This window comes from Tursiops truncatus, chromosome 16 (genome assembly GCF_011762595.2).
Source record: "Tursiops truncatus isolate mTurTru1 chromosome 16, mTurTru1.mat.Y, whole genome shotgun sequence".
NCBI classification, from domain to species: domain Eukaryota; kingdom Metazoa; phylum Chordata; class Mammalia; order Artiodactyla; family Delphinidae; genus Tursiops; species Tursiops truncatus.
Window position 1 is genome coordinate 28046185 of NC_047049.1, and position 25116 is coordinate 28071300.

At 44.3% G+C, this 25116-nt stretch overlaps 1 protein-coding gene and 1 long non-coding RNA gene across 2 annotated transcripts in view; one reads left to right on the forward strand and one right to left on the reverse strand.

The window, feature by feature from the left end:
* Positions 1-514: 514 nt before the first annotated feature.
* ABCC2 (ATP binding cassette subfamily C member 2) overlaps positions 515-25116 on the reverse strand; it is a 66930-nt gene continuing 42328 nt past the window's right edge. The window contains exons 17-31 of the mRNA XM_033841898.2: positions 24256-24423; positions 21527-21707; positions 16397-16517; positions 15987-16119; positions 15078-15297; positions 14774-14928; positions 12966-13121; positions 11043-11242; positions 9428-9554; positions 7740-7841; positions 7151-7294; positions 6166-6324; positions 4571-4737; positions 1951-2145; positions 515-652 (exon numbers count right to left, since the gene is read on the reverse strand). Coding sequence (XP_033697789.1) covers positions 523-652; positions 1951-2145; positions 4571-4737; positions 6166-6324; positions 7151-7294; positions 7740-7841; positions 9428-9554; positions 11043-11242; positions 12966-13121; positions 14774-14928; positions 15078-15297; positions 15987-16119; positions 16397-16517; positions 21527-21707; positions 24256-24423 — 2358 coding nt within the window. The 3' untranslated portion in view covers positions 515-522. The remainder of the gene's footprint in view (positions 653-1950; positions 2146-4570; positions 4738-6165; positions 6325-7150; positions 7295-7739; positions 7842-9427; positions 9555-11042; positions 11243-12965; positions 13122-14773; positions 14929-15077; positions 15298-15986; positions 16120-16396; positions 16518-21526; positions 21708-24255; positions 24424-25116) is intronic.
* Positions 619-21721, forward strand: LOC141276718 (uncharacterized). The gene is made up of 3 exons (XR_012326691.1): positions 619-1471; positions 3122-21452; positions 21606-21721. It is a non-coding gene; the product is annotated as an uncharacterized lncRNA (long non-coding RNA).

Below are 25116 nucleotides of genomic sequence, written 5' to 3' on the forward strand. Positions count from 1 at the left end.
ATAACAGGGAAAAACAACAAAGCCTGGAAATAACCCCACTGCTGACAAACCTAAATTGGATAAACTGGCGTTTTCACACACTGCCGTACTACAGAGCAGTGAGAATGAACCAGCCTCACGCATCGACGTGGATGAATCTCCAATATAATATTGAACAAAAGAAAGAATACATGCAGTATGAGTCAGGCCGTTCGCATAAGCTAAAAAAATGGTACATGTTGTTTAAGGCAAGTGGTAAAACTCAAACAAAAAGCAAAGGAATAATTATCACAAAAATTAGGATGGTGGTGCTTTTTGTGGGGGGTGGGTAGCAAGGAGGTACGATCAAAGTGGATCGTCAGGGGTTTTCTGATGTAGCTGGTAATACTCATTAAAAAAAATCTTGGCTGGCAGGGACGTGGGTGTTCACTTACGATCCTTATTTAAAACATACATTTTATACACACTTTTATACGTATGATATGCTTCACAAAAAATAAGGAATGATCCTAATAGTCCTTCTCTAACCTGTAAGACTTGCTGTCAGAATGCTGTGCAGTTCGTATTTTCAATGCCAGCTTCTTGGGCCATAAAATAAAAGGGGCCAGTGTTTTTCAGCAGTTCTTCAGGGCTGCCATACTCTACAATCTTCCCGTTGTCTAGGACCATTACCCTGAAACAAAAAAGAGAGAAGTCTTAGAAAGCAGTGTCTCAAACCTTGGCATTTATAATAACCAGAACTAAGTCTCGATATTGTTACCAAGGCTGTTGCCCCAGAATCATACCCCTGCCCCTCCCTCAAATGGAAACCAAGTGCTCATATCTAAGTTTCAGGAGTAAGCTGCAAAGAGAAAAACAAGAACTGGTTAGAACAAACTAGGCCCAAGGTGGTGGAAGATTTGATTTCCAGTAGACCTTGGGCCTCGTTATGCTCATTGTAATATATCAGCATGCTAAATGACACACCTACCAGCACCATGATATGGACAATTGCCATGACAACAACCGGAAAAGCCCAGACAAGGACTGAAAAGGAGGGTTGCATCAGTTCCCGTTCAAACCACACCCCTCTTCTCAGATTAGTCATAAATATTCCTCCTACTCTTTCCAATTCCCTCCCTTTTCCCCTCAACCCTCCTATATAAATGGTGTCTCCGCCCAGATCGGGTTGAGAAAGTTGATTTGTGAACTAATTCCCACTTCTCCATTCTTTGGCCATTGAATAAAGCCTGTGCTGGAAAGTCTTAGCATTGGTTTTGTTATTGGCTGTGTGAATCTGAGCGGAAAAAGAAGCTCCCTGGCCAAGATGAGGGGTCTCTAGGCTAGGACACCAGCGCGGGTCCAGGTGACCAATACGATAACAGTATGTTTATTCATACTAGGCTACAATGCAGCGAGAATGACCAAACTGCGGCTATCTGCATCAACATGGATTCCTTGTGGAATACTGAACAAAATAGACTTATACTGATTATACTCTTACACTATTTACGTAAGTTTTTTTCCTTTTTTTAAGGATACACATTAAGGATACGTTGATTTAAAAAGGGAGCCTTCCTCTTGGTCAAAAAAGGGAGCCTATTCTCTTCAGTTTTAAGATTACTGACCCCCCCCCCCCCATTTTGAATTGTCAGATTGTCAGAGTTAGAAGGAACAGAAAGCTTGTTTACAGGCAGAGCAGCTGAGACCCAGCTTAGTTGGGAAGGTCTATGGAACAATATATATCACTCCTGGCTTGGGCCTCCTCCACCCCTCATACTCAGTTAATAGTTACAGTTTCCCATTTTACCTTCAAGACAGTTCCCTTAACCCTGTTGGCCTTCATTAGCTTGATGTATAATTTTGGGCAAATTACTTGCAATCTCTCAGCCTCCATTTTTTCATCAATAAAATGATGGTAGTTAAACCTGTAAAGAGACCTCACGGCTGAGGCTATCGCTGTTGGCTATCAAGCTCTGTCCCGCGACTCACTTGTCACTGTCCATGATGGTGTGCAGCCTGTGGGCAATGGTGATGGTCGTGCAGTGGGAGAACTCAGTTTGGATGGTTGTCTGGATGAGGCGATCTGTCTCTAGATCCACCGCAGCAGTGGCCTCGTCCATGATCAGAATCTTGGATTTCTGAAGCAGAGCCCTGGCCAGGCACAGTAGCTGCCTTTGCCCTATGCTGCAGCCAGTGGAAGAAACAAAGCATTAGCCCCTAAGGACCAAGGGATAACCTGGGTTGGCAGTTGGCGGGGCAGATTTCATGTTCCAGATCAGACTTTCAAAACCCACACTTCCAAATTCCCCTAGAATGCCTTAGCCTCTTCCACTAGCTGTTTATTGTTACCAAGGGCAATGTTTGCCAAACTTTCTCAATTAATTGGAAGACCCACCGCAGGTACTTAATTTAAAAATTCCTATTTCTGGGCCCTGCTCTCAGTCAGAATGGGGAGGAGCCTAGGAACCTGTATTTTGAATACACCCCAGGAGATTTTCATGTTTAACAAGTTTGGAAAACACTAACCCTGGAATAGTGCTTTGCGTTTAGCTGCAGTGATGTCTCAGTACCCGACTTCAGCAGTATTTGACCTGACACCATTAGTATAGGGTGAAACCGCATGAGAATGCCCCAGTGGCATTTCTTAGTGGCCTTAGCAAATTCATTTGTTATTTTAATGTGTAATTCTAGTCTCAAGGCTAATTATTTGTTCAGGGCCTTCTCCCTTGTTTAGAAACCATTGCTATCTAATGAACATGATGTCTTGGTGGGAGATGCAATGTTTGTGGAATTCGAATATGCCTGTAAAATGCAAATCACTTTAAATTGCTAAAAGCCAGTAATGAAGGCTGGACTTCTTACTTACATAAAGAACATTTGGGAAGTGATGTGGAGGAAATATTCGTGAATTTGGAATTGCTCTTTCCTGCTGTGGCCATTAGGGAACGTATTAAACAGGGGGTGGCTAAAGTTCTGTAATTCTCTGTAAGAAAATTAACGCAGGAGATGAGAAGTCACCCAAGATGAACTTCCAGTTTTTCTCTGTAACGTCAGAACAGAGACACTGAAAAACTATTTACTTAACGCTTCCCAACTCCCACCTCGTTCAGTTGGACTTCATAGTAACAGGCTGTTGCTAAGGTATCGATTTGGCTTTCAGCTGCTGACTCTCCCGAAGCTGACTGATCTCCAGTCGCTGATCAGGGAATTTTAGGTTTCAGCAGCCCACCAGGTCTGAAATCAAGGCGCTGGTAATGCCAGGTAAGTTTCTCCCAGCATTCACAGAGGATGGTGTGATTCTGTCCTTAGGCCCCTATCACATCCTGCTCACATGGCCCTGCACACCTGCAGCATTTACTGCACAGAATTTACTCACACGAGGTGTGTCTTCTCCATCACACTGTAAGTGCTAGGAGGGCATGGATGGGTCTGTGGCATTTTCCTCTGTATTTCCAGTAGGTGCTCAATATGTTGACTGAATGTTTGAATGGCCTTTTTAATAGGCCTGAAGACCTACTTCAGTCCTGCTAGTTCCTAGATCTGTCACTGAGGGAAAACAAACATGCTGGTGTTCTCTACCAAGGCTCACAAGTGTTCCCTGGGGCTACACACTGAAATCACCTGGGACCCTGATTCAACCGGTCTGGGGTACAGCCTGGGCACTGGGACTTTAAGTTTCCCGAGTGATTCTAGCGTGCAGCCTACTTAAGACTCAACCTTCTAGGCAGTGCATCTCATGCTGTAACGTGCACACAAATTATCTGGGACTCTTGCTAAAGGGCGGATTCTGAATAGTAGGGTAGAGCCTGAGATTCTGCATTTATAACAAGCTCCCAGGTGAAGCCAGAGCAGCGGGTCCATTAATTGAGCTACTGAGCCTTCCCTTCTGAGCTCCAACTGCTAATGTTGCATGCCCTGCCCACCACTCTGAAGGCACCAGCGCTGCAGCAAGGCCGGCCCCTGAGCCACCAGCTTTGACTGAGAGCTGACCATCAGTGTGTGGAGGGAGAAAAGAGGTTGTTGTAGGGAAAATGCCAGGCCAACTTGTTAACTGACAGAAAATGTGAAGTGTCAACATATGAGGAAACACTTTGAAAAGGTAACAAGAACTGTGAAGCCAAAAGAGTCTTTGTGCTGGTTTATGGTGTTCCAAGGACCCTGCGGACAGCACATCTCCATCATCCACGTGCTCCTTAGATCAGGGCTTCTCAAACTGAGGTGCCTGTAACAACCCCTGGGATCCTTTAGAACTCCCATCTCCAGCAATGCCACGTACCAATTACATCACACTCTTTGGGGCTGGACCAGGCATGGGGATTGTTTTCAGCCTGATTGCAGAGTGCAGCTGAAAACCCGCACAATGGTGGGATCAGCAAGCTCATGTTTGTAATGTCCTGTGAGGGTATGTTTACTGACAAAGGTTTTCAAGAGTTTCCAAGCACATTCACATCTATTTTAATCTTCACATCAAGTTCGTTTTACGCATTAGGAATTAGACCTGGAGAGTGAAAATTCTTTGATGCCAGGCACCACCATGCATGAGTAACAAAAGTAGTGGTCCCCTCGCTTCCTACACAGCCTGTGGGGGAAGTGGGTTATGAAACATTACCTCAGGTTGTCACCACCCTCTGTCACTTCGTAGGACAACCCAGCTTGCAGGCCGTCAACGAAAGATTTGAGGTGAGCAAGCTCCAAGGCCTTCCAAATCTCCTCATCTGAGTAGTTGTTGAAAGGGTCTAGATTCATCCTCAGGCTCCCAGAGAACAGGATGGGATCCTGCAAGTCAAGGGACAAGGGAGTTACTGGGGCTAATGTCAGAAAAGGAACAAGTAGGGACTTCCCTGGTGGTGCAGTGGTTAAGAATCTGCATGCCAATGCAGGGGACACGGGTTCGAGCCCTGGTCCGGGAAGATCCCACATGCTGCGGAGCAACTAAGCCCGTGTGCCACAACTACTGAGCCTGTGCTCTAGACCCCGTGAGCCACAACTACTGAGCCCGCGAGCCACCAACTACTGTAGCCCACGCGCCTAGAGCCCGTGCTCCGCAACAAGAGAATCCACCGCAATGAGAAGCCCACACACCGCAACGAAGAGTAGTCCTGCTCACCACAATTAGAGAAAGCCCCCGTGCAGCAATGCAGCCAAAAATAAAATTTAAAAAAATTTTTAATAAATAAACATCTGGCTTTTAATATATATACACATATATATACATATGTATACATATACACATATATATATTTAAAATTTTTTTTATAAAAGAAAAGGAACCAGTAATTCCTTGTGGCCAAGAAAGTGAGCAGGACTGGTCTGAGATGGAAAGCTGGTTAGTTAGTGGTCCAGCTTCTCCAAGATTTCCCCACTGCAGGCTTGGAGCTAAACACGGGGAGCTAAACACAGCATTAAGAGGAGTCCTTGGTTTTGTTTGGTTTTTCATTCTGAAGTTTATTTATGGATTTCCAAATTTGCCTTAGCATCCCTTAAAAAGATGAGAGGAACATCCCACATCCCCAAATGAAAACTCATGGAGGGATCAGGGGCAGGCAGGGGAAGGGGTCATATAGTTACAAGAGAAGAATTTCTTACGCTCTTGAAGAGGCTGGTGAAAGTGTAACAAAGGGAGCAAACACCAGACAAACCAAAGCCACCCCAGAGACTTGGCTGCAGCAAGCAGAGGACAGGTTCTGATGAGGACCCACATACCCCGAGAGCCTCCAGAGCAGTCCTTGTTTGGAAGGGTCTGGAGAGGAAGCTGCAGGGAAGACTTTCTTGCTGATGCGCTAACCATTCCGCTTATTGGCAAAACATTGCCACAAATTCCCTCCTCTGTCTTTTAACCATATCAAATGGGGAGTACAAAGCTTAATAGTTTCAAGCTTCAGCAGCAAAACTGCTAATGCTGATTGCAAAGGTCCTGCGAACCTTGATGGGCTATAGAAATGCTAAATAATCATCTGCTCCATTTGAGTCCTGCTGTGTTGCTGCCACCTACTGGTTAGATACTGACAGTCACACAAGCATATTACCAAAAAAATGTAAGATTTATTTTTGTAAGTTCTGGAAGCAATGTGTCTTAGGGAACTAGCTTAGGTATCCCAGGCAGACAGCAGAAATGACGCCACCAGATGAACACACATCAAGAAGAAGATGCACATGTTTCCTGTAGAACAAGCTGCATGTGACAGAGTACGTCCTACAGCTTACCTGGGGGATGATGGTCAGTTTCTCTCTGAGGTCGTGGAGCCCAATGGAAGCAATATCTACCCCATCAATGGTGATCTGGCCTCCTGCAGCCTCTAGGATTCTGAAAAGGCTGTTTGTCAGGGATGATTTCCCAGCTCCTGTCCTGCCCACCACGCCAATCTGTAAATACAGTTCCTTGGCATGTTAGTTCACCATGTAATTATTGAGGGCAACAGTTTAGCCAGGGACATTCATAATCACAGGTGGAAAAAGACAGTGACTGGCTACTTCATCTCTAAGACGTTAAACTGATTTTGGTTTTGGTGGGGAAAAATGTACTTGGATGTCAGAAAAGGATGGCTTTCCCATCCTACCTCCTAACTTGTTGCTTGCTGAGAACTACATTGACTGCTGGAAATGTACACATCTGTTGCAGTTATTCTTGGAAATTACAGATTTTTAAAAAATCCTTGTTAAAAGTGAGGAGAAGGGAAGGATTGGGTCTGCCATCAGGTCTGAGAAGCAGACCCTGACCTGGACCTGAGCATCAGTACCCAGACATATTTTTGGCCCGCCCTGCATCAGACCCCAAGTCCTCAGAGAACAAGAAAACCATACCAGGACTTTGCAGACCAGAGGGAGAACTAGGCCATTCTCTCTGCAGGGACAAACCTGCACACAGCTGTTCCCACCAGTTCCTTCCCCAGGCCGGTGCTTCCTCCTGACTTCCCCTCTACAAGCCTTGGCGCTTACAGGAAATGAGCCCAGTCAGCAGACAGGGAGTTAGGGGAGGGCTGAGCAAGAGAGCCCTTACAGGCTTAAGTCTGTTTGATCCTGTGTGGATATCCTGCCCTCTGATGGTGGCGCTGTGTCCCTACACCTCCCCAGGGCAGAGGAAGCGCCCCAACCCTCTCACTTCCACCCGATTAATGAAAGCCCAGAGTCCACTGCTCTCCACCTCTATGTTCACAAGGACTCACCCAGGCCTTTCTTTAGCTCCACCTACCTTCTCAGTGCTCTTAATGTCACAAGTGATCCCCTTCAGTACCAGATCCAGCTCAGGCCGATACCGTACTTGGTAGTTGCTAAACTGGATCTCCCCTTTGCTGGGCCAACCTTCTGGAGGCCTCTTATCAGTCACCCATGGTGCCTGGCAAGGTGACAGGAGGAAAAGTGCTTTACACAGTGACAACTCGCTCAACAGTCCCCACAGGACTCATGTCACAGAACAGGGTAGCAGTGTGCCAGCCACCCGTGAGCATCTGCATTGAATAGACTGAACTAGACTGGTACTTCCAGAAGGGTCCTACCTTATTCAATTAAAGAAACCCTATCCCACGAGGTTGTTCTGCGCATCTCCAGAATGAAGCCACCATTTAACCTGGTGCATCCCAAGACCTGACTTCTCCCAAACCATTACCTATTTTAGGTTTCAAGAAATTAGGTTCTTTCAGTTAGAGCAAGGGAAACTTCCAGAGAACCTTTATGACCCCATGTGAAATCTCTAGATAAGGTGAAGATGCATTCTCAAAGCGGTGGCTTTTTTTTTTTTTTTTTTTTGGCCTTGTCCCTGGCTTCCTCTGATTCCTCCTTACCTCATTTTCCACGTTTATGTACTCATTTATTCGCTCAACAGCCACAATGTTGGTCTCTATTTCTGACGTCATCCTCACTAGCCAGTTCAGGGTTTGTGTGATCTACAGAAAAACTGGAAGACTAAGGATCATCTCAGGCTCAGAAACCAACCCAACCAGTTAAACCACAAGGTCAATCTAGTGCCTACTCTGCACCCAGCACTATGCCGGGCTCTACAAGAGAGCAAGGAGAAGTATAAGAGACAATCCACACCTTCTTGGGGGAGGAAATAAGGCCGGTGCATTGAATGGTGGGAGGACAATTAAGTGCTCAACTGTGTGGTGCTCACAGGAAAGGCACTACTAGCTTGGAGTGGCCTAGGGCCAAAGCTGAGGCTGGAGAGGCTGGCCGTGGGTCTCCTGCCTGTAAGCCCTTAGGGGTTAGGGGTGGCATTCTACCAATGGGGAAAGCATAAGGAAAGACACAGGGTAGGAGAAGGCCTTCCAAATAGCTGCCAGCTCTACTCTCAACAACAGCTCCATTGAGAACCCAGCCCTCAAGGTGGGACATCCACATGGACCCCTGTCCTGTTACCCCAATGAACTCCAGGTGCCTTCCTGCCATTACAGAGATAACATCTAACCACTAGGAAGATGATTGTCATGATCTGGGCCAGAGTCCAGGGAATCCATGGGTTACTCAGGCAAGCTGCTCACATGCAAGCTTTTTTCAGGCAACAATGTAGTCCTGGCACATACACACAGGGAATCTTTGTAGAGCACATGGTGGTTAGAGAGAGGGAGAGCACAGGAGGCTGGGGACTACAAGTGACCACTTGGTGAAGCCTGGACCGTATGAACTGTTGATATTTGAATGTTTTTATTTTGGTTCAGTATAATAGTTCTCCAACTCTTTGCCCCATCTGTCCTAGGTTAATAAGCCTAGAAATGAGGGGATGAAAGGGCAGTGGCACAAGGAACCCTGTGATTCTGGTAAATGACAGAGTCCTTTTGGGTGTCCCGCCATGATCACCTTGGGCCTTATTAACGCCAACTGAAAATAGCACCATATAGAGCCTGCTGGTAACTGTGCAGACCCCCAGTATATTAGTTCAGAAAGAGTCCACAAAAGATGGCCAAATGACTCATTAAATGAGTATCATTCATTAAACATTTACCATAGTGCCAGTGGTAGCAAAGTGGCTGAGTGGTAGGAAATAACGTCTGATATCTATCCCTTAGTCAAACAGGGGATGCATTATATAGTTCTATTAGACTCTATATTCTTTATTAAAATTAACTCCAATTATTCTGTGATTTAACAAAATAAACATAGAAGTTATTTGTTCAGAAGAGTTTCTGGTTACTGCTGCATTATAATAGAAACTCATTTATTTTCTCTTTTGATTATAATCAAGCAAAGAGACAGGAAACTATTAGATAATCATCTGAGATTGCTTCCTTAACTACCCAGGGCAACACAATTTATGTCCAGTTACCCAGATGACACTGGTACCTACTTAGAAAGGGAAAGGAGCCTGTCCATGGGTTACACAGTTAGTAAGAGATGGAGCTAGGGTTTGAACCTCAGTCTCCCCTGGTCCCTCTGGATCTAGAAAGGAATCAAGAGCACAGACTCCACGGTATACCCGAGGCTCCATTTAAGAATAATGCATTAATTCAGCCAAACTCCCAACCTTCAGACTCACACTGAGTGCATTGGACAGCACAAAGCCCACAGTGTCCCCACTTAGGGTATCTCTATAAATAACCATCATCAAGGATGAAAAGAAGACGATCAGGTTCCCAATCAGCTCCAGACGAATTGCAAGCCACCTGGAGGGCAACAGAACCAGAGAAAGAGGTGTCACTGAGAGGTGTCCACTTCCTTACCTTACCCAGCAACCTAGGTGTTCCTAGAACATTCTCAGAGGGCTTGAGTTGGTAGGGCTGCATTCTTAGGAGGTGTCTCAATTTGACTATGCCATGTGTTCCTAAAGTCTTTTAAATTGGATTTTAGAACATAAATCGCATTTTAAAAGATACTAGAAGAGTTTGCTAAACTAAGGGAATCCTATAGTCCAATGTCTCCCAAACTTGCCAAATCTTAAGAATCATCTGGTGGCAATTGTTAAAATTACACAAATTCATGCAAAAAATTCCTGGACTCTTCCCCAGGAGATTCAGGGAATGGGTTTTAGGAATCTGCATTTTAACAAATGTTCCAAGTGAGTTCTTTTGATAGGCATGGGAAACAATGGCATAAAGAATCCAAATGTAAGGTTAGAAAGAAATCACCACAGGAAGGTTCAATGTACCCTGTCTGATTTCGTGATTTTTAAAAAGGTAGAGAAGAAGCTGGAGGTGGAGGGAAATTAGGTGTGAGCTGATGACAGGGAGGTATGTCGGGCTTTGTAGAGAACTGAATAGTGTGTAGATTGATGTAATTTATGAAAACTGACTTTCCCAGTAAAATGTATTTAACTAAATTTGAATACTTCTAGCACGTGTACAAATAAATATACATATTTTACAATGGGGGGTCCAACAGAAAATTGACTCTTATGCCTGTTTCCTTCTTGGAAAGTATCTAAGATATAAAAAATCTTTACAATCAAATTTCTGACCTCTCCATGTTCCAGATAATACTAAGCATCATTAGCCTGCCCTTCACACCACAAGACAGTGTAGAAGCCACTCAAGAGTTTCCACTTCCTGAAAAAGACCTTCCTCCTCCAAGGACACATGACTTCTTGCCAGGGTCTAATGAAACTGGAGAAATCAAGAATGCTCACCCTTTTTGGATTCATCTCACAGGATGTGAGCTTTTCATTTCTGTCATCATTGATTTTGCCTAAAATTTCCCAGCTTTCCTCCCTCCAACCTCTGCTTCTTTCACCACCCTACAAAGAGTGTCCTGCCTATGGAGAATCTCACATCCATTCTCAGGGAAGCAAACAGAGAATATCCAGTTCACCCAGCACGTGAACAGTACCTGGGTTATCAAATGCTCACAGATGTCATGTGACTCCCTCAATAAGCCTATGAGGTAGGTTGTGTTCCAGCCATCGTACAAACAAAGAAAATGAGATTTTCCTGAGAGGGGTCAAGACAATTCACCCCGCTTGGTAAGTGGCAGAGCAGACAGAGGGACCCCCAGTCTCTGACTCCAAAGCTCATGCTTTCTCCTCTCTACTCACGTGACAGGCGTGTTTGGCAAGAGTGAATTTCACAACACTGGCCATGCCTGCCCTCCCACAGCTAATGTCAAAAGTGCAGAACCCCGAAGCACATATTTGGGTGAATATCCAGGGGCAGCCTCACCTGTTGGAGGTAATCCAGGAAAAGACACATTTCTGGTTGGTGTCCGTCACCATCTCATTGTGCTTTAGAAACCGCTCCTGGTGCTCAAAAGCACGGATAACAGACAAACCTGACACAGTCTCACTAAAGTGAGAGTAGATTGGGGACCTGGTGACAGAGTCCAGTCGTCTCAGCTGGCGGGAAGTAGCCACATAAAATATCTGGACCCAAAAAAGTGAAGACTCAGTCATACAATCATATCACATACGCTGTACCTCTTCCTTCATGGCCGTGACCCAGTATTCTTTACGTTGAGGCCACAGCTCACATCTGAACAGAGAAGCGGCTCTGGTCTCATCTCTGACTAGAGGAGAAATGAGAGAGGCTCAGAGGAAGAGGATGCTGGGAAGATCTGGGGTTGGAGGGAACAGAGGAGCACGAAAGCGTGGACACCACACCTCACTCAGCCCTAGAGGTTGGAATTTTCAAACCACATAAGGAGTTTTGTCAGCCTAATCCGTATGGTCCCAAGAATCTGCACATATTGTCTAAATGACAGTTTTGTAGTGGTTAGAAAAACAATCTCTAAAAGATTTTATAAATGCTGCTGGGAACCGAGGGGTGTGGAAAGTGGAGATGGGCAGTAAATGGTCCAAGAAAGGTATGCCAAGGTTTTGATAAAAATTAAATAATCAGGTAAGTGACCAAAATTGTGCTTTGACAGTGTGTGAAGGTAAAGATCGTTTGGAGGTGTGTGGAATGCTGAGGGTCTAAGAACTGGATGTAATAGCGCAGGCTGAAGGGGGAGGTTCAGTGGGTGGGTTAGTGGTGCTACTAGATTCCAAGAGGATTTGTTGAAACTAGGGAAGAACTGGGCATTTGAGTCAGAATCAAAATGTTATACCTGGAAATTTCCTCAAAGATCCTGCTGCTTTTTCTTTTTTTTTTTTTTTTGCAGTACGCGGGCCTCTCACTGCTGTGGCCTCCCCCGCTGCGGAGCACAGGCTCCGGACGCACAGGCCCAGCGGCCACAGCTCACGGGCCCAGCCGCTCCGCGGCACGTGTAATCCTCCCGGACCGGGGCACGAACCCGTGTCCCCTGCATCAGCAGGCGGACTCTCAACCACTGCACCACCAGGGAAGCCCAGATCCCGCCTCTTATTTGTTGGTTTGTTACTGACAAAGATGACGATGTTCCTGAGGAACTCAACACAAACACCAGGTGGTGTCAACTTACCACAGGCCACAAGTCTGCCCTTGACTGAAGGGCTTCAGAATTGTTTTCTCAAGGTGATCAATTCATCCCAAAGGTAAATGGTGGAACAAGAATTCTCTCCACAGCTTCCCTCCCCTCCTCAGTTTTTATCATGGTCATGGAGCCCCTTACACTTGCTCTGGTTTTTCTGTGAGGCTTGGCTTTTAAGCTGTGTCCTCAAGAACACACTGGAATTGAGCCTAAGCCACCCACAGACACCCCAGTGAAAGGAGAACTGCCCTGAAGTGAAAAGAGACTGGGCTCCTGCTGAGGGACATCTCCAAGCAGATAATCCTAAGCCAACCAAGGAAGCAGCCTTAGCACAACTCCTCTAGAAGCAACCAATTACCTTACCATTGTGAAGGGTCTTACAGAGCTTCAAGACTTTGTCCAGAGCCAACCTCAAAGTAGTCTTGGATCCAAACATAAATATGCCCCACTTACACTTGTGGGGTGCGGGGCAGAAGTTAAGGTGAGATTGACCGTGAACTTCCACCCGCCCATCAGTGCTGACACTTCAGCTTCAGAAAGTGGCCTACGGGCTCCTTAGTATGTTATTATCTGGCTCAATGACGAAGATGCTGGAGAGGGGAGAGTGACTAGCAATAAACACAAGAGAAGAGTCTCAGGAAGGAGCTTGGGCTTTTATGAGTAGAGAAGGAAGGAAACCTAGCCATTTCCAAACCTACCTGAACAGACACATAAATGATGCCAAGAGGGATGATGACGATGATGAAGACTGGAGTGGCCAGGCAGATCATGACCAGGGTGCTGATGATGCCCAGGAAGCACAAAATCCAGCTGCGCAAAGACATGGGGAGGGTGTCATCCACCGTGGAGATATCCTAGGGACACATAAGGAGAGATGGTGTGCTAATGAATTCCTATGACATTTTACATCTCGGTTTCAGCAGCGAATCTGCTCAGTCACATCAGAATGCAAATAACTATATGTCCAGGGTTGAAAGAAAAAAAGAAATCCTCACCAGCTATTAGTTCTATGCAGATTAATTTTGACCCTTACCTGGCACAGATTCTCCATCTTTCCTTCCTCCACCCCCTCCTTTATCTCCTCTTAAGGGCTCAGTCATCAGCTCCAGAGGACCCTAGGTATAATTCTCCTTTATGGTCTGAGCCACCTCCTCCGCAAAACATACTGTATAATTAATGACAGTTTCCTTTTTCATGCAGAAGCAGTTAGCAAAATATGACTGTTGCCTAAGTAACTCACAGTAAGATCTCTGTGTTTTTTTCGGAAGATTTTATATATATATATATATATATATATATAAAACAACAGTGGAAAAGAGTGTGCAACATTTGCAAAATTCCTGTGAGAAATCTCCCCATCCAAAATTGTGTACTTTTTTAGGTTCCATTTAAGAGCAGAAAGCCCATTTAAGTTGTCTCCAGTGACATCATGCCCACCATCTTCGTTCCACAGGAAGGTGACAAGTGGGGGCCTGCCCACTTTTGAAGCAGTCACCATGTCCCCAGAACCTGCCTGTGGGCTGGGAGCTAGACTTTCTATGTCTGCTCCAAGACCAAACAAGGGCTCAGAGCTCCTCAGACATTTTTTTAAAAATGTGCACCCTCTTCTACAAACAGAAGACTGAAAATTCTGTTGGTGATAGTTGAATATTATTCAGAATTGTCTGGTTTCCTCTGTTCTTGAAATTTCCCCCTTATGTTCATTAAGAATCAACGACTTTGGTCTGGCCCATGGAAGAGAGCCATCTATATGATCTATAGCATTTACTGAGCATCCCAATGCCTAGTACAGTCCTTGGCTCATAGAAGGTACTCAATATATGTTGAATGAATGAATGCTAAGGGTCCCAGAATCTTCAGTCGATGGAGAACCCCATTAAAATTATAGGATTCCACAGTCCAGACCTTGTTTACTTATTTTTAAAGCATCAAAGATGGGAGATTCAGGGATGGAGGCGGCAACCAAGCAAAGCATTGTCCTGCTATCTCTTTTATTCACTGTCACACTAGTGATAGTGCTTTTACTTGTGTTTTTCCCTCTGCAGAACAATCCTTCACATCCTGCTTCTGCCACTCACCCATCCCCTACCCCCACCATCTCCCTGGCTAACTTCTATGAGTTAAGTCCCTCCTTTTCTGACATTTCCCACCCTCAATCACCCAGGTTGAGCTGGTATCTCTTTTCTCTGTCACTCTTTTGTACTCCAAGAATGCCACTGTACACATCGTTGTTACTGGTTTTCCTATATCCTATCATAATCCTTTATTTCCTTGGCCGTCCCCCTCACTAGATGGTGAGCTACTTAAAGGGAAAGAGTTGTTCATCCCTGTAACCCCAGGATCCTTAGGACCTCACACAAGGTGTTCAAGAAATATCTGCGTGCTGAGTGGACCAAAAAACTGGAACTGCCCAGTGTTGCCTAGGGACACATGAGAATTCTTTCCCTGTCAGAAATAAAAAGATCCTCAGCATATAAACACGTCTTACAACCCTTGAGATACTTACGCCAGCAAACCTGTTCACTATCCGGCCAGTGGGTGTTGTGTCAAAAAAACTCATGGGTACTCGAAGGATATTGTTCAGCAGCTGCTTGTGAAGAATGCTTGCTGCGTGGACGGAACCATAGACACTCCAGAGATTTGCTATGAGCACAAATATACCTGGAAATGGAACCAGTTTAGTCAGCACCGTGCACAGGGATCCCTGAAGACTTGTGCAGGACATAATAGCAAATTTGTCATGAGTCCAGGCAAAGGACATGGACCTGACAGAGCGTCTCAGAGATGGCTGCCGTAGCCGTCACACATACCTTGTGCTAATCCCAGAGCTCCATAGACACCAACTCTCAGGTCCCTCTGAGAGGCTGGATAGTTGGTGCTATTGAAGGTTTTAGAGTCACGGGTCCAAGCACTGAGCCAGAGGTTCGATCCAATAAAAGACACGGAATGGAGCACAAACCCAAAGATAATGAAGAATATCGAACACCATCCTATTGCTTGTAGGTATTTCAGGTAGATGGAGAACTTCACCTGCAAAGCCCCCACCTCAATATTAGTAGAGTTCCTAGCGGCTTTTGGTGAGGAATTACCTAGAATACCAATCATAGGGGGAGTACAGTCCTTTGGAAAGTGGAGAGCCGGTGGCAAAATTTGGTAGTCTGTGATCACATTTCTGTACTGGGCCAGCATGATAATAATCAATGCTGAAATATAATGCAGGGTAAATAACCATCAGATTATTAATGAGCTTCTAGATGCAATTAAGAGGAAAAGATATAAAAACAGAGCGGGACAGATAAGGCTATACCACAGACCTTGGAATTTGTTTTATTAATGTTTAAGTTAAGATCTTAAATTTAAGAACTTGGTTTTAAGTTTTATTAATTTGAATTGTGTGCTATGAGCTTGATATATTGGTGTTCTCTGGCTCCCAGAATTGCATCTCAAAGCATTTTTGTTTTTACCACATATCAGAATGGAATCAAACACTCATGAAGTGTAGTATGAGGATATTCACAGGGAACATGTCATTCTTCATGGAAGTACAATTTGATAAAAAGCCCAGAGCCTCTGCTAACATTTCAATGATAAATTTAAAGACTGGCAAAGCACACAAGACATATCCCTCTGTAGATATGTATTCAAGTCATCAAACTTAAAAATGTTCAAATCCCAAGCCTTATATCACCTCTAATGGTACTTTTTACTGTGGTGTTTACCTTTCCAGTTTGTATGAATTCCTTCTTAATTAGTTTTTGCCCTTTCACTGGTTCTTCCTCCTCCTTCAGGATATTCACATTCCGAGTTTTCAAGTCTTTTAAGGGCTTCAGACGCCTGCTACTGGACCTAGAACTGAGAGATTGAGAGGGGAAGCTTTCCTAAGCATGTAGATGCATCCCAAGGGTCTTCTTGCAAACAGGTGTCACAGCAGCTCTGCTCACATCAAAGTGCATTTCAGAGCAGATGGTCATGGGGGAAACACCACCCCAACCCTCCTCCACATGCACAGAAACAAAAGAAGAGCTGGGAGCGTCCATCTGGACACTCAGAAAAAGTCCACAGAGAAAAAGAGAATGATAAAATGGAACTATGGAAGTGATGGGGGATGCCAGCTGAATATATGACCAACCTGCGACTAAATGTTCGATGAAGACTGTTCTCTCTTTTCATGGACAAGGAGGCCACATCTTCAGGGATTTCCTCCACACTGGGCATCAGCCCATAGTCATCTTCTTCACTGTCCTCATTGACTAGGAGACACATCAAAGGTTAGGGAGATTGCTGCATAGAGCTGTCATAGCCCTATGAACAAGAAGAAAAGTCTTTTCTGATCTTGTTGGTCTTAATAAGAGATCCCAGATGTACACACAGGTTGGAATCTTTTACTCCAGAAATACTGTTTATTAGGACATCTCATTGAAAAATACCAGGATAAAGGAGAGGTGAGTTAATATTCCACTGGAAGAGAAACGGTCAAAAAGGAGAAGAATATTCCCAGAAGCTTGTAAGTTCCTTTGGAGCAGGAAAGAACTTTTAAGGATTACAGTAGACAAACAGAAGTGTCATAATCCCCAGAAATGTCTAAAAAGGTGAGTGTAAATTTAAAATGTTCTGCTTGAAATTCAAATAATTTGAGAAATTTTATTAATTTCAAGCGTTTTAAAAAACATATCCTGAAAATAAAAGGTAAAACAGCTTGGTCTGTGAAAATGGTAGAGTTACGACCTCCAGAAATTGGTACCTCTGTAAAAGCAGTGAGCATACTAGCCAAAAAATGTCAAAATCAAATTTTCCGTAACTTTGAAATTAACCAAAGGCTTGCCACAATCCAAGGAGTATTTATTTAAGAAAAATAGCTAAATCTCAGAAAGAAAAGTAAGTTTTGTAATAGTTTAATTTACCCTATTCCTATTCCCCTCTCCTTAGATCTGCTGTAGCCTAGAAAACCAACAGCCACACATTCATTGTAACCATGAAAATCACCAGCCTAGCAGCTGCTGGAAGGAACAGACTGGGTTCAGAACATGCTCAAAACCTTACTTCTGGAGAAGTGTCATTATTTGACCTGTCTGGCAGTTCCCTGGAAAACTCCATTCACAGGGCTTGTCTTTATAGAACCTGACTTGGAGTTGGCTCTAACAACCAGCAGTAGTTGTTTAACATCACAGCTGCCTGAGGCAGTGATAACAGTTGGAGCAAAGGAGAAACTGACCAAGAACTTAAGAGGAAAAAAAAACCTGGGGAATAAGATATCCATAGGGAGCTTTGATATCTTCAATATATTCCTGGCAATCGAGAATGTCATACACATGTGTAGGGTTGCACACATGCCAACCCAAGAAAAACTTGAGAATGTCCTATTCTCTTACCCCTGGCTTACCTTCAGACTCTGTGCAAGCAGGGGAAAAAGGCTGAGGCAGAACTATAAACTGCCTGCTGGCATGTTAAACAGACATGTCCACCCCCACCCCCCATCCCCACAGAGCCCCTCAGCAAAGGCTGAGTGACGTATCGGTTCCAGGCACTTGAGGAAATCTCTGTCCAATCGTTATCTGACCACTAAGCCAACCAAGCAGGGACTTCTATGGCCACATGAGACAAAGAAAGTAGACTTAACAGAATCAGTTCAGGAAACTAAACAGGAGGAACAACAAAAGCAAACCCTGGTTGAGGATGGAGGGGAGAGAGATCATATTTCCAGAATTGTTATGCTATTTAAAATGACCGGTTTTCAGTAATCAAGACAGTATGGTACTGGCACAAAAACAGAAATATAGATCAATGGAACAGGATAGAAAGCCCAGAGATAAACCCAGGCACATATGGTCACCTTATTTTTGATAAAGGAGGCAAGAATATACAGTGGAGAAAAGACAGCCTCTTCAATAAGTGGTGCTGGGAAAACTGGACAGCTACGTGTAAAAGAATTAGAACACTTCCAAACACCATACACAAAAATAAACTCAAAATGGATGAAAGACCTAAATGTAAGGCCAGACACTATAAAACCCTTAGAGGAAAACATAGGCAGAACACTCTATGACATAAATCACAGCAAGATCCTTTTTGACCCACCTCCTACAGAAATGGAAATAAAAACAAAAATAAACAAATGGGACCTAATGAAACTTAAAAGCTTTTGCACAGCAAAGGAGACCATAAAAAAGACGAAAAGACAACCCTCAGAATGGGAGAAAATATTTGCAAACGAAGCAACTGACAGAGGATTAATTTCCAACATTTACAAGCAGGTCATGCAGTTCAATGTCAAAAAAAAAAACCCAAACCAAAAATGGGCAGAAGACCTAGACAGACATTTCTCCAAAGAAGATATACAGACTGCCAACAAACACATGAAAGAATGCTCAACATCTCTAATCATTAGAGAAATACAAATCAAAATCACAATGAGGTGTCACCTCACACCAGTCAGAATGGCCATCATCAAAAAATCTACAAACAATAAATGCTGGAGAGGGTGTGGAGAAAAGGGAACCCCTCTTGCACTGTTGGTGGGAAGGTAAATTGATACAACCACTATGGAGAACAGTATGGAGTTTCCTTAAAAAACTAAAAATAGAACTACCATATGACACAGCAATCCCACTACTGGGCATATACCCTGAGAAAACCATAATTCAAAAAGAGACATGTACCACAGTGTTCATTGCAGCTCTATTTACAATAGTCAGGACCTGGAAGCAACCTAAGTGTCCATCGACAGATGAATGGATAAAGAAGATGTGGCACATATATACAATGGAATATTACTCAGCCATAAAAAGAAACGAAATTGAGTTATTTGTAGTGAGGTGGATGGACCTAGAGTCTGTCATACAGAGTGAAGTAAGTCAGAAAGAGAAAAATAAATACCATATGCTAACACATATATATGGAATCTAAAAGAAAAAAGAAAAAAGAAAAAAATGGCTGTGAAGAACCTAGGGGCAGGACAGGAATAAAGACACAGACGTAGAGAATGGACTTGACACAGGGAGGGGGAAGGGTAAGATGGGATGAAGTGAGAGTGGCATGGACTTATACACACTACCAAATGTGAAATAGATAGCTAGTGAGAAGCAGCCACATAGCACAGGGAGATCAGCTCCGTGCTTTGTGACCACCTAGAGGGGTGGGATAGGGAGAGTGGGAGGGAGTCATAAGAGAGAGGACATACGGGGATATATGTATATGTATAGCTGATTCACTTTGTTATAAAGCAGAAACTAACACACCATTGTAAAGCAATTATACTCCAATAAAGATGTTCAAAAGAAAAAGATGTTTTCAACAAAAAATTATGAGACATACAAGGAATCAGGAAAGTATGGGACTGTACACAGGAAAAAAGCAGTCAAAAGAAACTGTACTCAAGGAAGCACAGATGTTGGACTTACCAAAGACTTAAATCAGCTATGATAAATATATTCAAAGAACAACAGGAAACCATGTCTAAGGATCTAAAGAAAAGTTCTCACCAAATAGAGAACATCTCTATTAGGCCCATTAGCATGGGCCCCTGATCCAATATGTCTGATGTCCTTGTAAAAAGGGGAAATTTGGACACTAATGCACATAAGGTATAACACCATGTGAAGATGAAGGCAGAGATTGATATGAAGGATGCCAGTGAATGCCAGCAAACCACCAGAAGCTAGGAGAAAGACCTGGAATAGCTCCTTCCCTATTGCCTTCAGAAGGAACCAATCTTACTGACACCTTGATTTTGGACTTCTAGCCTCTAGAACTGTGAGACAATACATTTCTGTTGTTTAAGACACCCAATTTGTAGTGTTTTGTTATGGCAGCTAATTAAGAAATACACAGAGCCAATGTTGATACAGGTAACCTTTGCCCTCCTGACCTTCCCTTTATTCTACCGCCTTGTAGTCTGTACCTTGAGCCCCAGAGCCGACACGACAGCATGCCAGGCAGTGGGGCTTATACAACTTCTCAGAAATGCCCTATGTTTCCCAGAGCAAGGGTTTAATGAGCTGTTTTGCAAACTGTCTTTTGTACACAAAAGATAGGATTTTTCAAAGGGGCTGTCTACCCATGGGGGTTTATAAACAGAACTTAGAAACTCAGAAGATCAAATCAGAAAAAGTTTAGAATTAGAAGGAGAAAACTGTCCAGGTTGTGGTGATGTGGTTGACTGAGCAGTAACTCAGGGGTATCCAGCATCAGACACTACCCTTTGCTGGAGATCTTCAGTCCCCAAGCAGGTACTTTTTGTTTTCTCCAGGCCTGTCCTGGAGCACATAAAGACTGATGGAAAGCTCTGACCCCTTCCTTTCTGTTGGAATCCCTGCCCCACTTTCCTGGGCTGGGTCCCAGTCCCTATAGCCCACACCATCGTATTCTTTGTTCCCGCCTGTCCCACCAATGCTTACAGACTTCTTGGTTTAGGCTTTTCTTTCCGACTCTTGTGGTTTTAAACCATCACATGTCCTGACCTCAAGGCCTGACTGTGATCCCACTTGCAGGCTGTGTAGTTACTGCCTCTTCTGATTGACTTTCGGAATGCCCCTGTACCCTCCAGATCTTGCTTTCTCAGTCCTGACCTCCTGCTGATAATTGCTACCTGAAGCAGATACCCAGAACCATGCACAGGACTACTGCTGGCAGGTTCTTGAGAAGGACCCCAGAGACCAGGGCTAATCAGCAACCCCAGTGGTAGTGGTATTGGGTAGGGGCTATTCCTGTGGCACACTGTGAGACTATGCAACTGCCATGATTTTTTTTCTGGTTCAGAACACCCAGTGGCTTTTGGTGTATTCGTCAAATCCCTTTGTTAGGGCGTATCAACAATTCAGCAGTACATTATTAGTACCAGGTATTACAAAGCTGTCCAGGAAGTGGTTCTCATGAATTCGGGTAGATGGGGTGGAATATGTGACTTGAGTCAATAGAAGCAGGGCATTCCCTAAAAGGGGGCCCCTTGTGCCACTGGTGTCTCTTCCACAAGGGCTAATCACCCCAAATCTCCAGTCATCCTCTAAAGAGTGCCCTTTGATTGCATGTCAGAGACCAGATGAGCAGGATTATCCCCCAGTTTGGCTGAGATGTAAAGTTTCTATGTTTGTGTTTCTTTACAGAGACACAAAACACAGAAAGGACAGATATTGGATCGCTGGATAATTTATTTCCAAATTTAGTTCACTGGATACTGAACAGTTCAGGAGGTAAATAGTGGTGGTTTACTACTTCTACCCCTTCCCTACCCAAGTTCTATCCTGTTCCAATCCTCTTTACGTACCTGTGGGCTCGTCTTTAGGACCCGTCTGTTTTATGAATGTCTTCAGATTCTTAGCAAACAATCCTTTCTTGGCCAACAGAGTGCTGTAGGATCCCTTCTCCACGATGATGCCATTCCCCAAAACCACAATCTCATCCACTTGGGGAAGAAAGTGAATGTTGTGTGTCACCAAGAGTCGAGTCTGTAAAAATAACAGTAAGTTGTGCTGACTGCCCTGTGTCCACCATGTTCCTTAGCTTACTAAGGAAAAGGAAAAACAGAGTCACTGTGGGGCTTTCCTTCAAAATGTGGCCCTGACCACTTGATCTCTTACTTCCTCTTTACTTCCCAGCACCTCATCCTAAAACCTGACCCCATGTGTAAGATGAGACTCCTGTCATCATGGATATATTCACAGTTATTTTCCTGTAGTGACAATGAGGTTTGCCCCACACACGTTTTCCTCCAGCTTCCTGGTAGCCAAGAGTTGGGCTTAGGGACGTCACTTGAGATCAAGGGCTATCAGTATAATTGAGGCATGCAAAACTAACTGCCCCCCCACTAAACAGGTAACTGATCTAACAAGAACTGCCCAGATTAGTTTAGTATGTTAGAATCATTATAGGGCAAGAAATTGTGTCTTTGGCCCAGGCCCTCCCTGGCGTGGAAGACTTGGCATCCCTTGTATTCTTGTCTATTTATGGACTACATTGACTACTGAAACAGGGATTCCACTCAAAGAAAGATAAAAACTCACAGATCAGTAATGAGACTCAGATAGGGTCTAGGGGGTTGAGATGGGCCTCTAGAGAGACAGCCCAAGCCCACTGCCTCTGCTCTCTACTTCACAGCCCCACAGACACTAGGTTGCTCTTATCAGGAAGACTTGGGAGATGCTCATCCTTTGAGTCTCAGCTCAAAGCCAGCTCTTCCGGTAGCCTTTCCTGAATCCCCAGGCAAGAATTGGGTATTCCTCCAGTGTTTCCATGGTAGTTTGTATATTCTGCCATTAAAAATGATTCTTGTATTATAATATTATTGCTTGCTTTTTGGTTTGTCTACCAATTCGATTGTAAGTTACTTGAGAGCAGGGATGAGACCTTTTCATCAGTGCGCCCAGTCTTTGCAATGAACCAGGCCCAGGGTGGGTATTCAGTTCATGAATGAATGGAGCCAATTAGCCTTATGGACAGAAGTCAGGACCAGGCATAGGAGGGAGAGTGAGTTCCTGTGGACTCACTGACCCAAGAGAGAGGCAAAAGGCCTCAGTGGGACAGCAGCCCAGTCAACCCTGCCACCCTCTGACTGGCAGCATTCAAAAAACCTTGAAGGGAAAAGGCCAAACACAGATGGAGTGCTGACAGCCCTCACACTAGACTTGCTACTGGTGAGAAGCATACTCAAACCCTCAAGGGGCGCTGGGCTCTGTCAGCCCCTCTCGCATTCAGCCTACTGTGCTAACTTGCCTATGGTAAGGAAAGCCTATGACCAGCTCCAGTGACTTGCTCTGGCCACTTTATCTGTACTATCTCACAGGGGCATTGCAAGAATCAAATGAGACAATGCAATCAAAGTGCTTGGCACAGGCCTGCGACATAATGAATACCCAAAACATATAGGCTTATTTCTATATTCAGATTGAGTCATCCTTTCCAGGCATAGTGCTCCAACATCCTGCAAGAGTTCCAGGAAAGTGCCTTCTTAGAGTAGAGCTCTAATACTTGCAGGATGACCTGTGTCCCAGCAAGGTAAATTGTTGGGTCCTCTGGCATGTTTTCTGACACCAACCGATTCTGAGTGTCCAACAGTTCAATTCTGACACCAGCTACCCAGAAACCCACAGCTACCCAGAGCCCACAAGACTGCCCTGACTTCTAATGCTAGCCGAAAGTCTTGGATCCCACCCATACTTCTGACCAACTAGCTGTAAATTGAGGATTTCCATGGCCCCCTCCTCAGGTCTGATAATTTGCCAGAATGGCTCATAGACGCCAGGAAAATACTTTACTTACTGTTTACCAGTTTATTACAAAGGATACAACTCAGGAACAGTGAAATGGAAGAGATGCATAGGGTAAGGTTTCGGGGGTGGGGTGCTTGTGCAGAATTTCCATCTCTCACCAGGTGTGCCACCTTCCCAGCACCTTAATGTTCTCAGCAATCTAGAAGCTCTCTGAATCTCCTTATTCAAGAATTTTTATAACACAGTCTCAAGCCCATCCTCCTCTCCCCAGAAATTGGTATGTGGGGCTGAAAGTTCCAATCCTCCCATCACTTGGTCTTTCTGAGGAACAGCCTTGTCCAGAGGCTATCTAGGGGCCCCTCCATAAGTCACTCATTAGCATAAACTCAGGTGTGATCTAAAGGGGCTCATTGTGAATAACAAAAGACATTCTTAGTATCACTCAGGAAATTCTAAGGGTTAGGAGCTCTGTGCCAGGACCTAGTGAAAAAGACCAAATATAGTTCTTATTATACCACAGATCTCAAAGGACTTTTTATCATAATTAATCATCCTAAAAGGCTCAATGTTGGAGCCAGAGAATAAGACTCAAATTAGCCAGTTCCCACATAAGCTATGATCTCAAGATGGGAGCCCTCACCAAATCATCTCCTGGGGGACCAGTCTGACACTGTATCTCCCCAGCAGCCCAGGGGGAAGGTAAATAAGGAAATCTGCTTCAGTACCCAGCAGTCCTAGGAGATGTGTTCCCCTCCTCACGTCTTCATCACTTTAAATAATTTCTCACCTTGCCTTTCAACAGGCCATTGGGACCCAAGACCTTATTAAAAATATGTTTTCCCACATGAGCATCCACAGCAGATAGGGGGTCATCCAGAATATAGATGTCTGAATTTTGATAGGTAGCTCTGGCCAGGCTGATCCGCTGCTTCTGACCCCCACTGAGATTTATACCCTGAAGAAGAAAATAATTTCTATTAAGTACTGAAACTGAGTCCCACTAAAATTCCTCTGCATAGATTCCTCTGCTGAATCTATGATTAACATCTCTACCCAAAACTTCATGACCTTTCTTCTCCCATACCTGTTCCCCTCAAGGGAGTATAAAAGGAAAGGGGGGATTGAAACCAAGCAGGACACTGGAGGGCCCTCCTGTGTACAAAAACCCCTGTGTCCCCCCTTTCTTATTTGTAGAAAAAAACTTTAGTCTCCTAGGCCTTCCCTGAGTTCCAAGGAGCAGACTCAAGCCGTTACTAACTAGGGAAGTGAGGGAATGCAGAAACAAAGGAAAAGCAGTCAAGAAACAATAGTTCAACTATAAAACAGAGTCCTACCTCCTCTTCAACGGGTATATGTAACAATTAGATGCATATTATTGAACTATTCTACAGAAACTAAGATTCTAACCCAGGTGGAGGATGGTTACTACATGTTGACCACAAGCACTTAGCCCCAGACTGTTTGGAACCAGAAGGTTGATGATTAAGATTCCTGAAACATCACCCTGCCACTTTACCACCAACCAATCAGAAGGAAGTCTACAAGCTGCAACCCTCACCCCAAATGTTGCCTTTTAAAACCATTCCTGGGGAATTCCCTGGTGGTCCAGTGGTTAAGAATCTGTCTTGCCAACATTAAACACACCAAC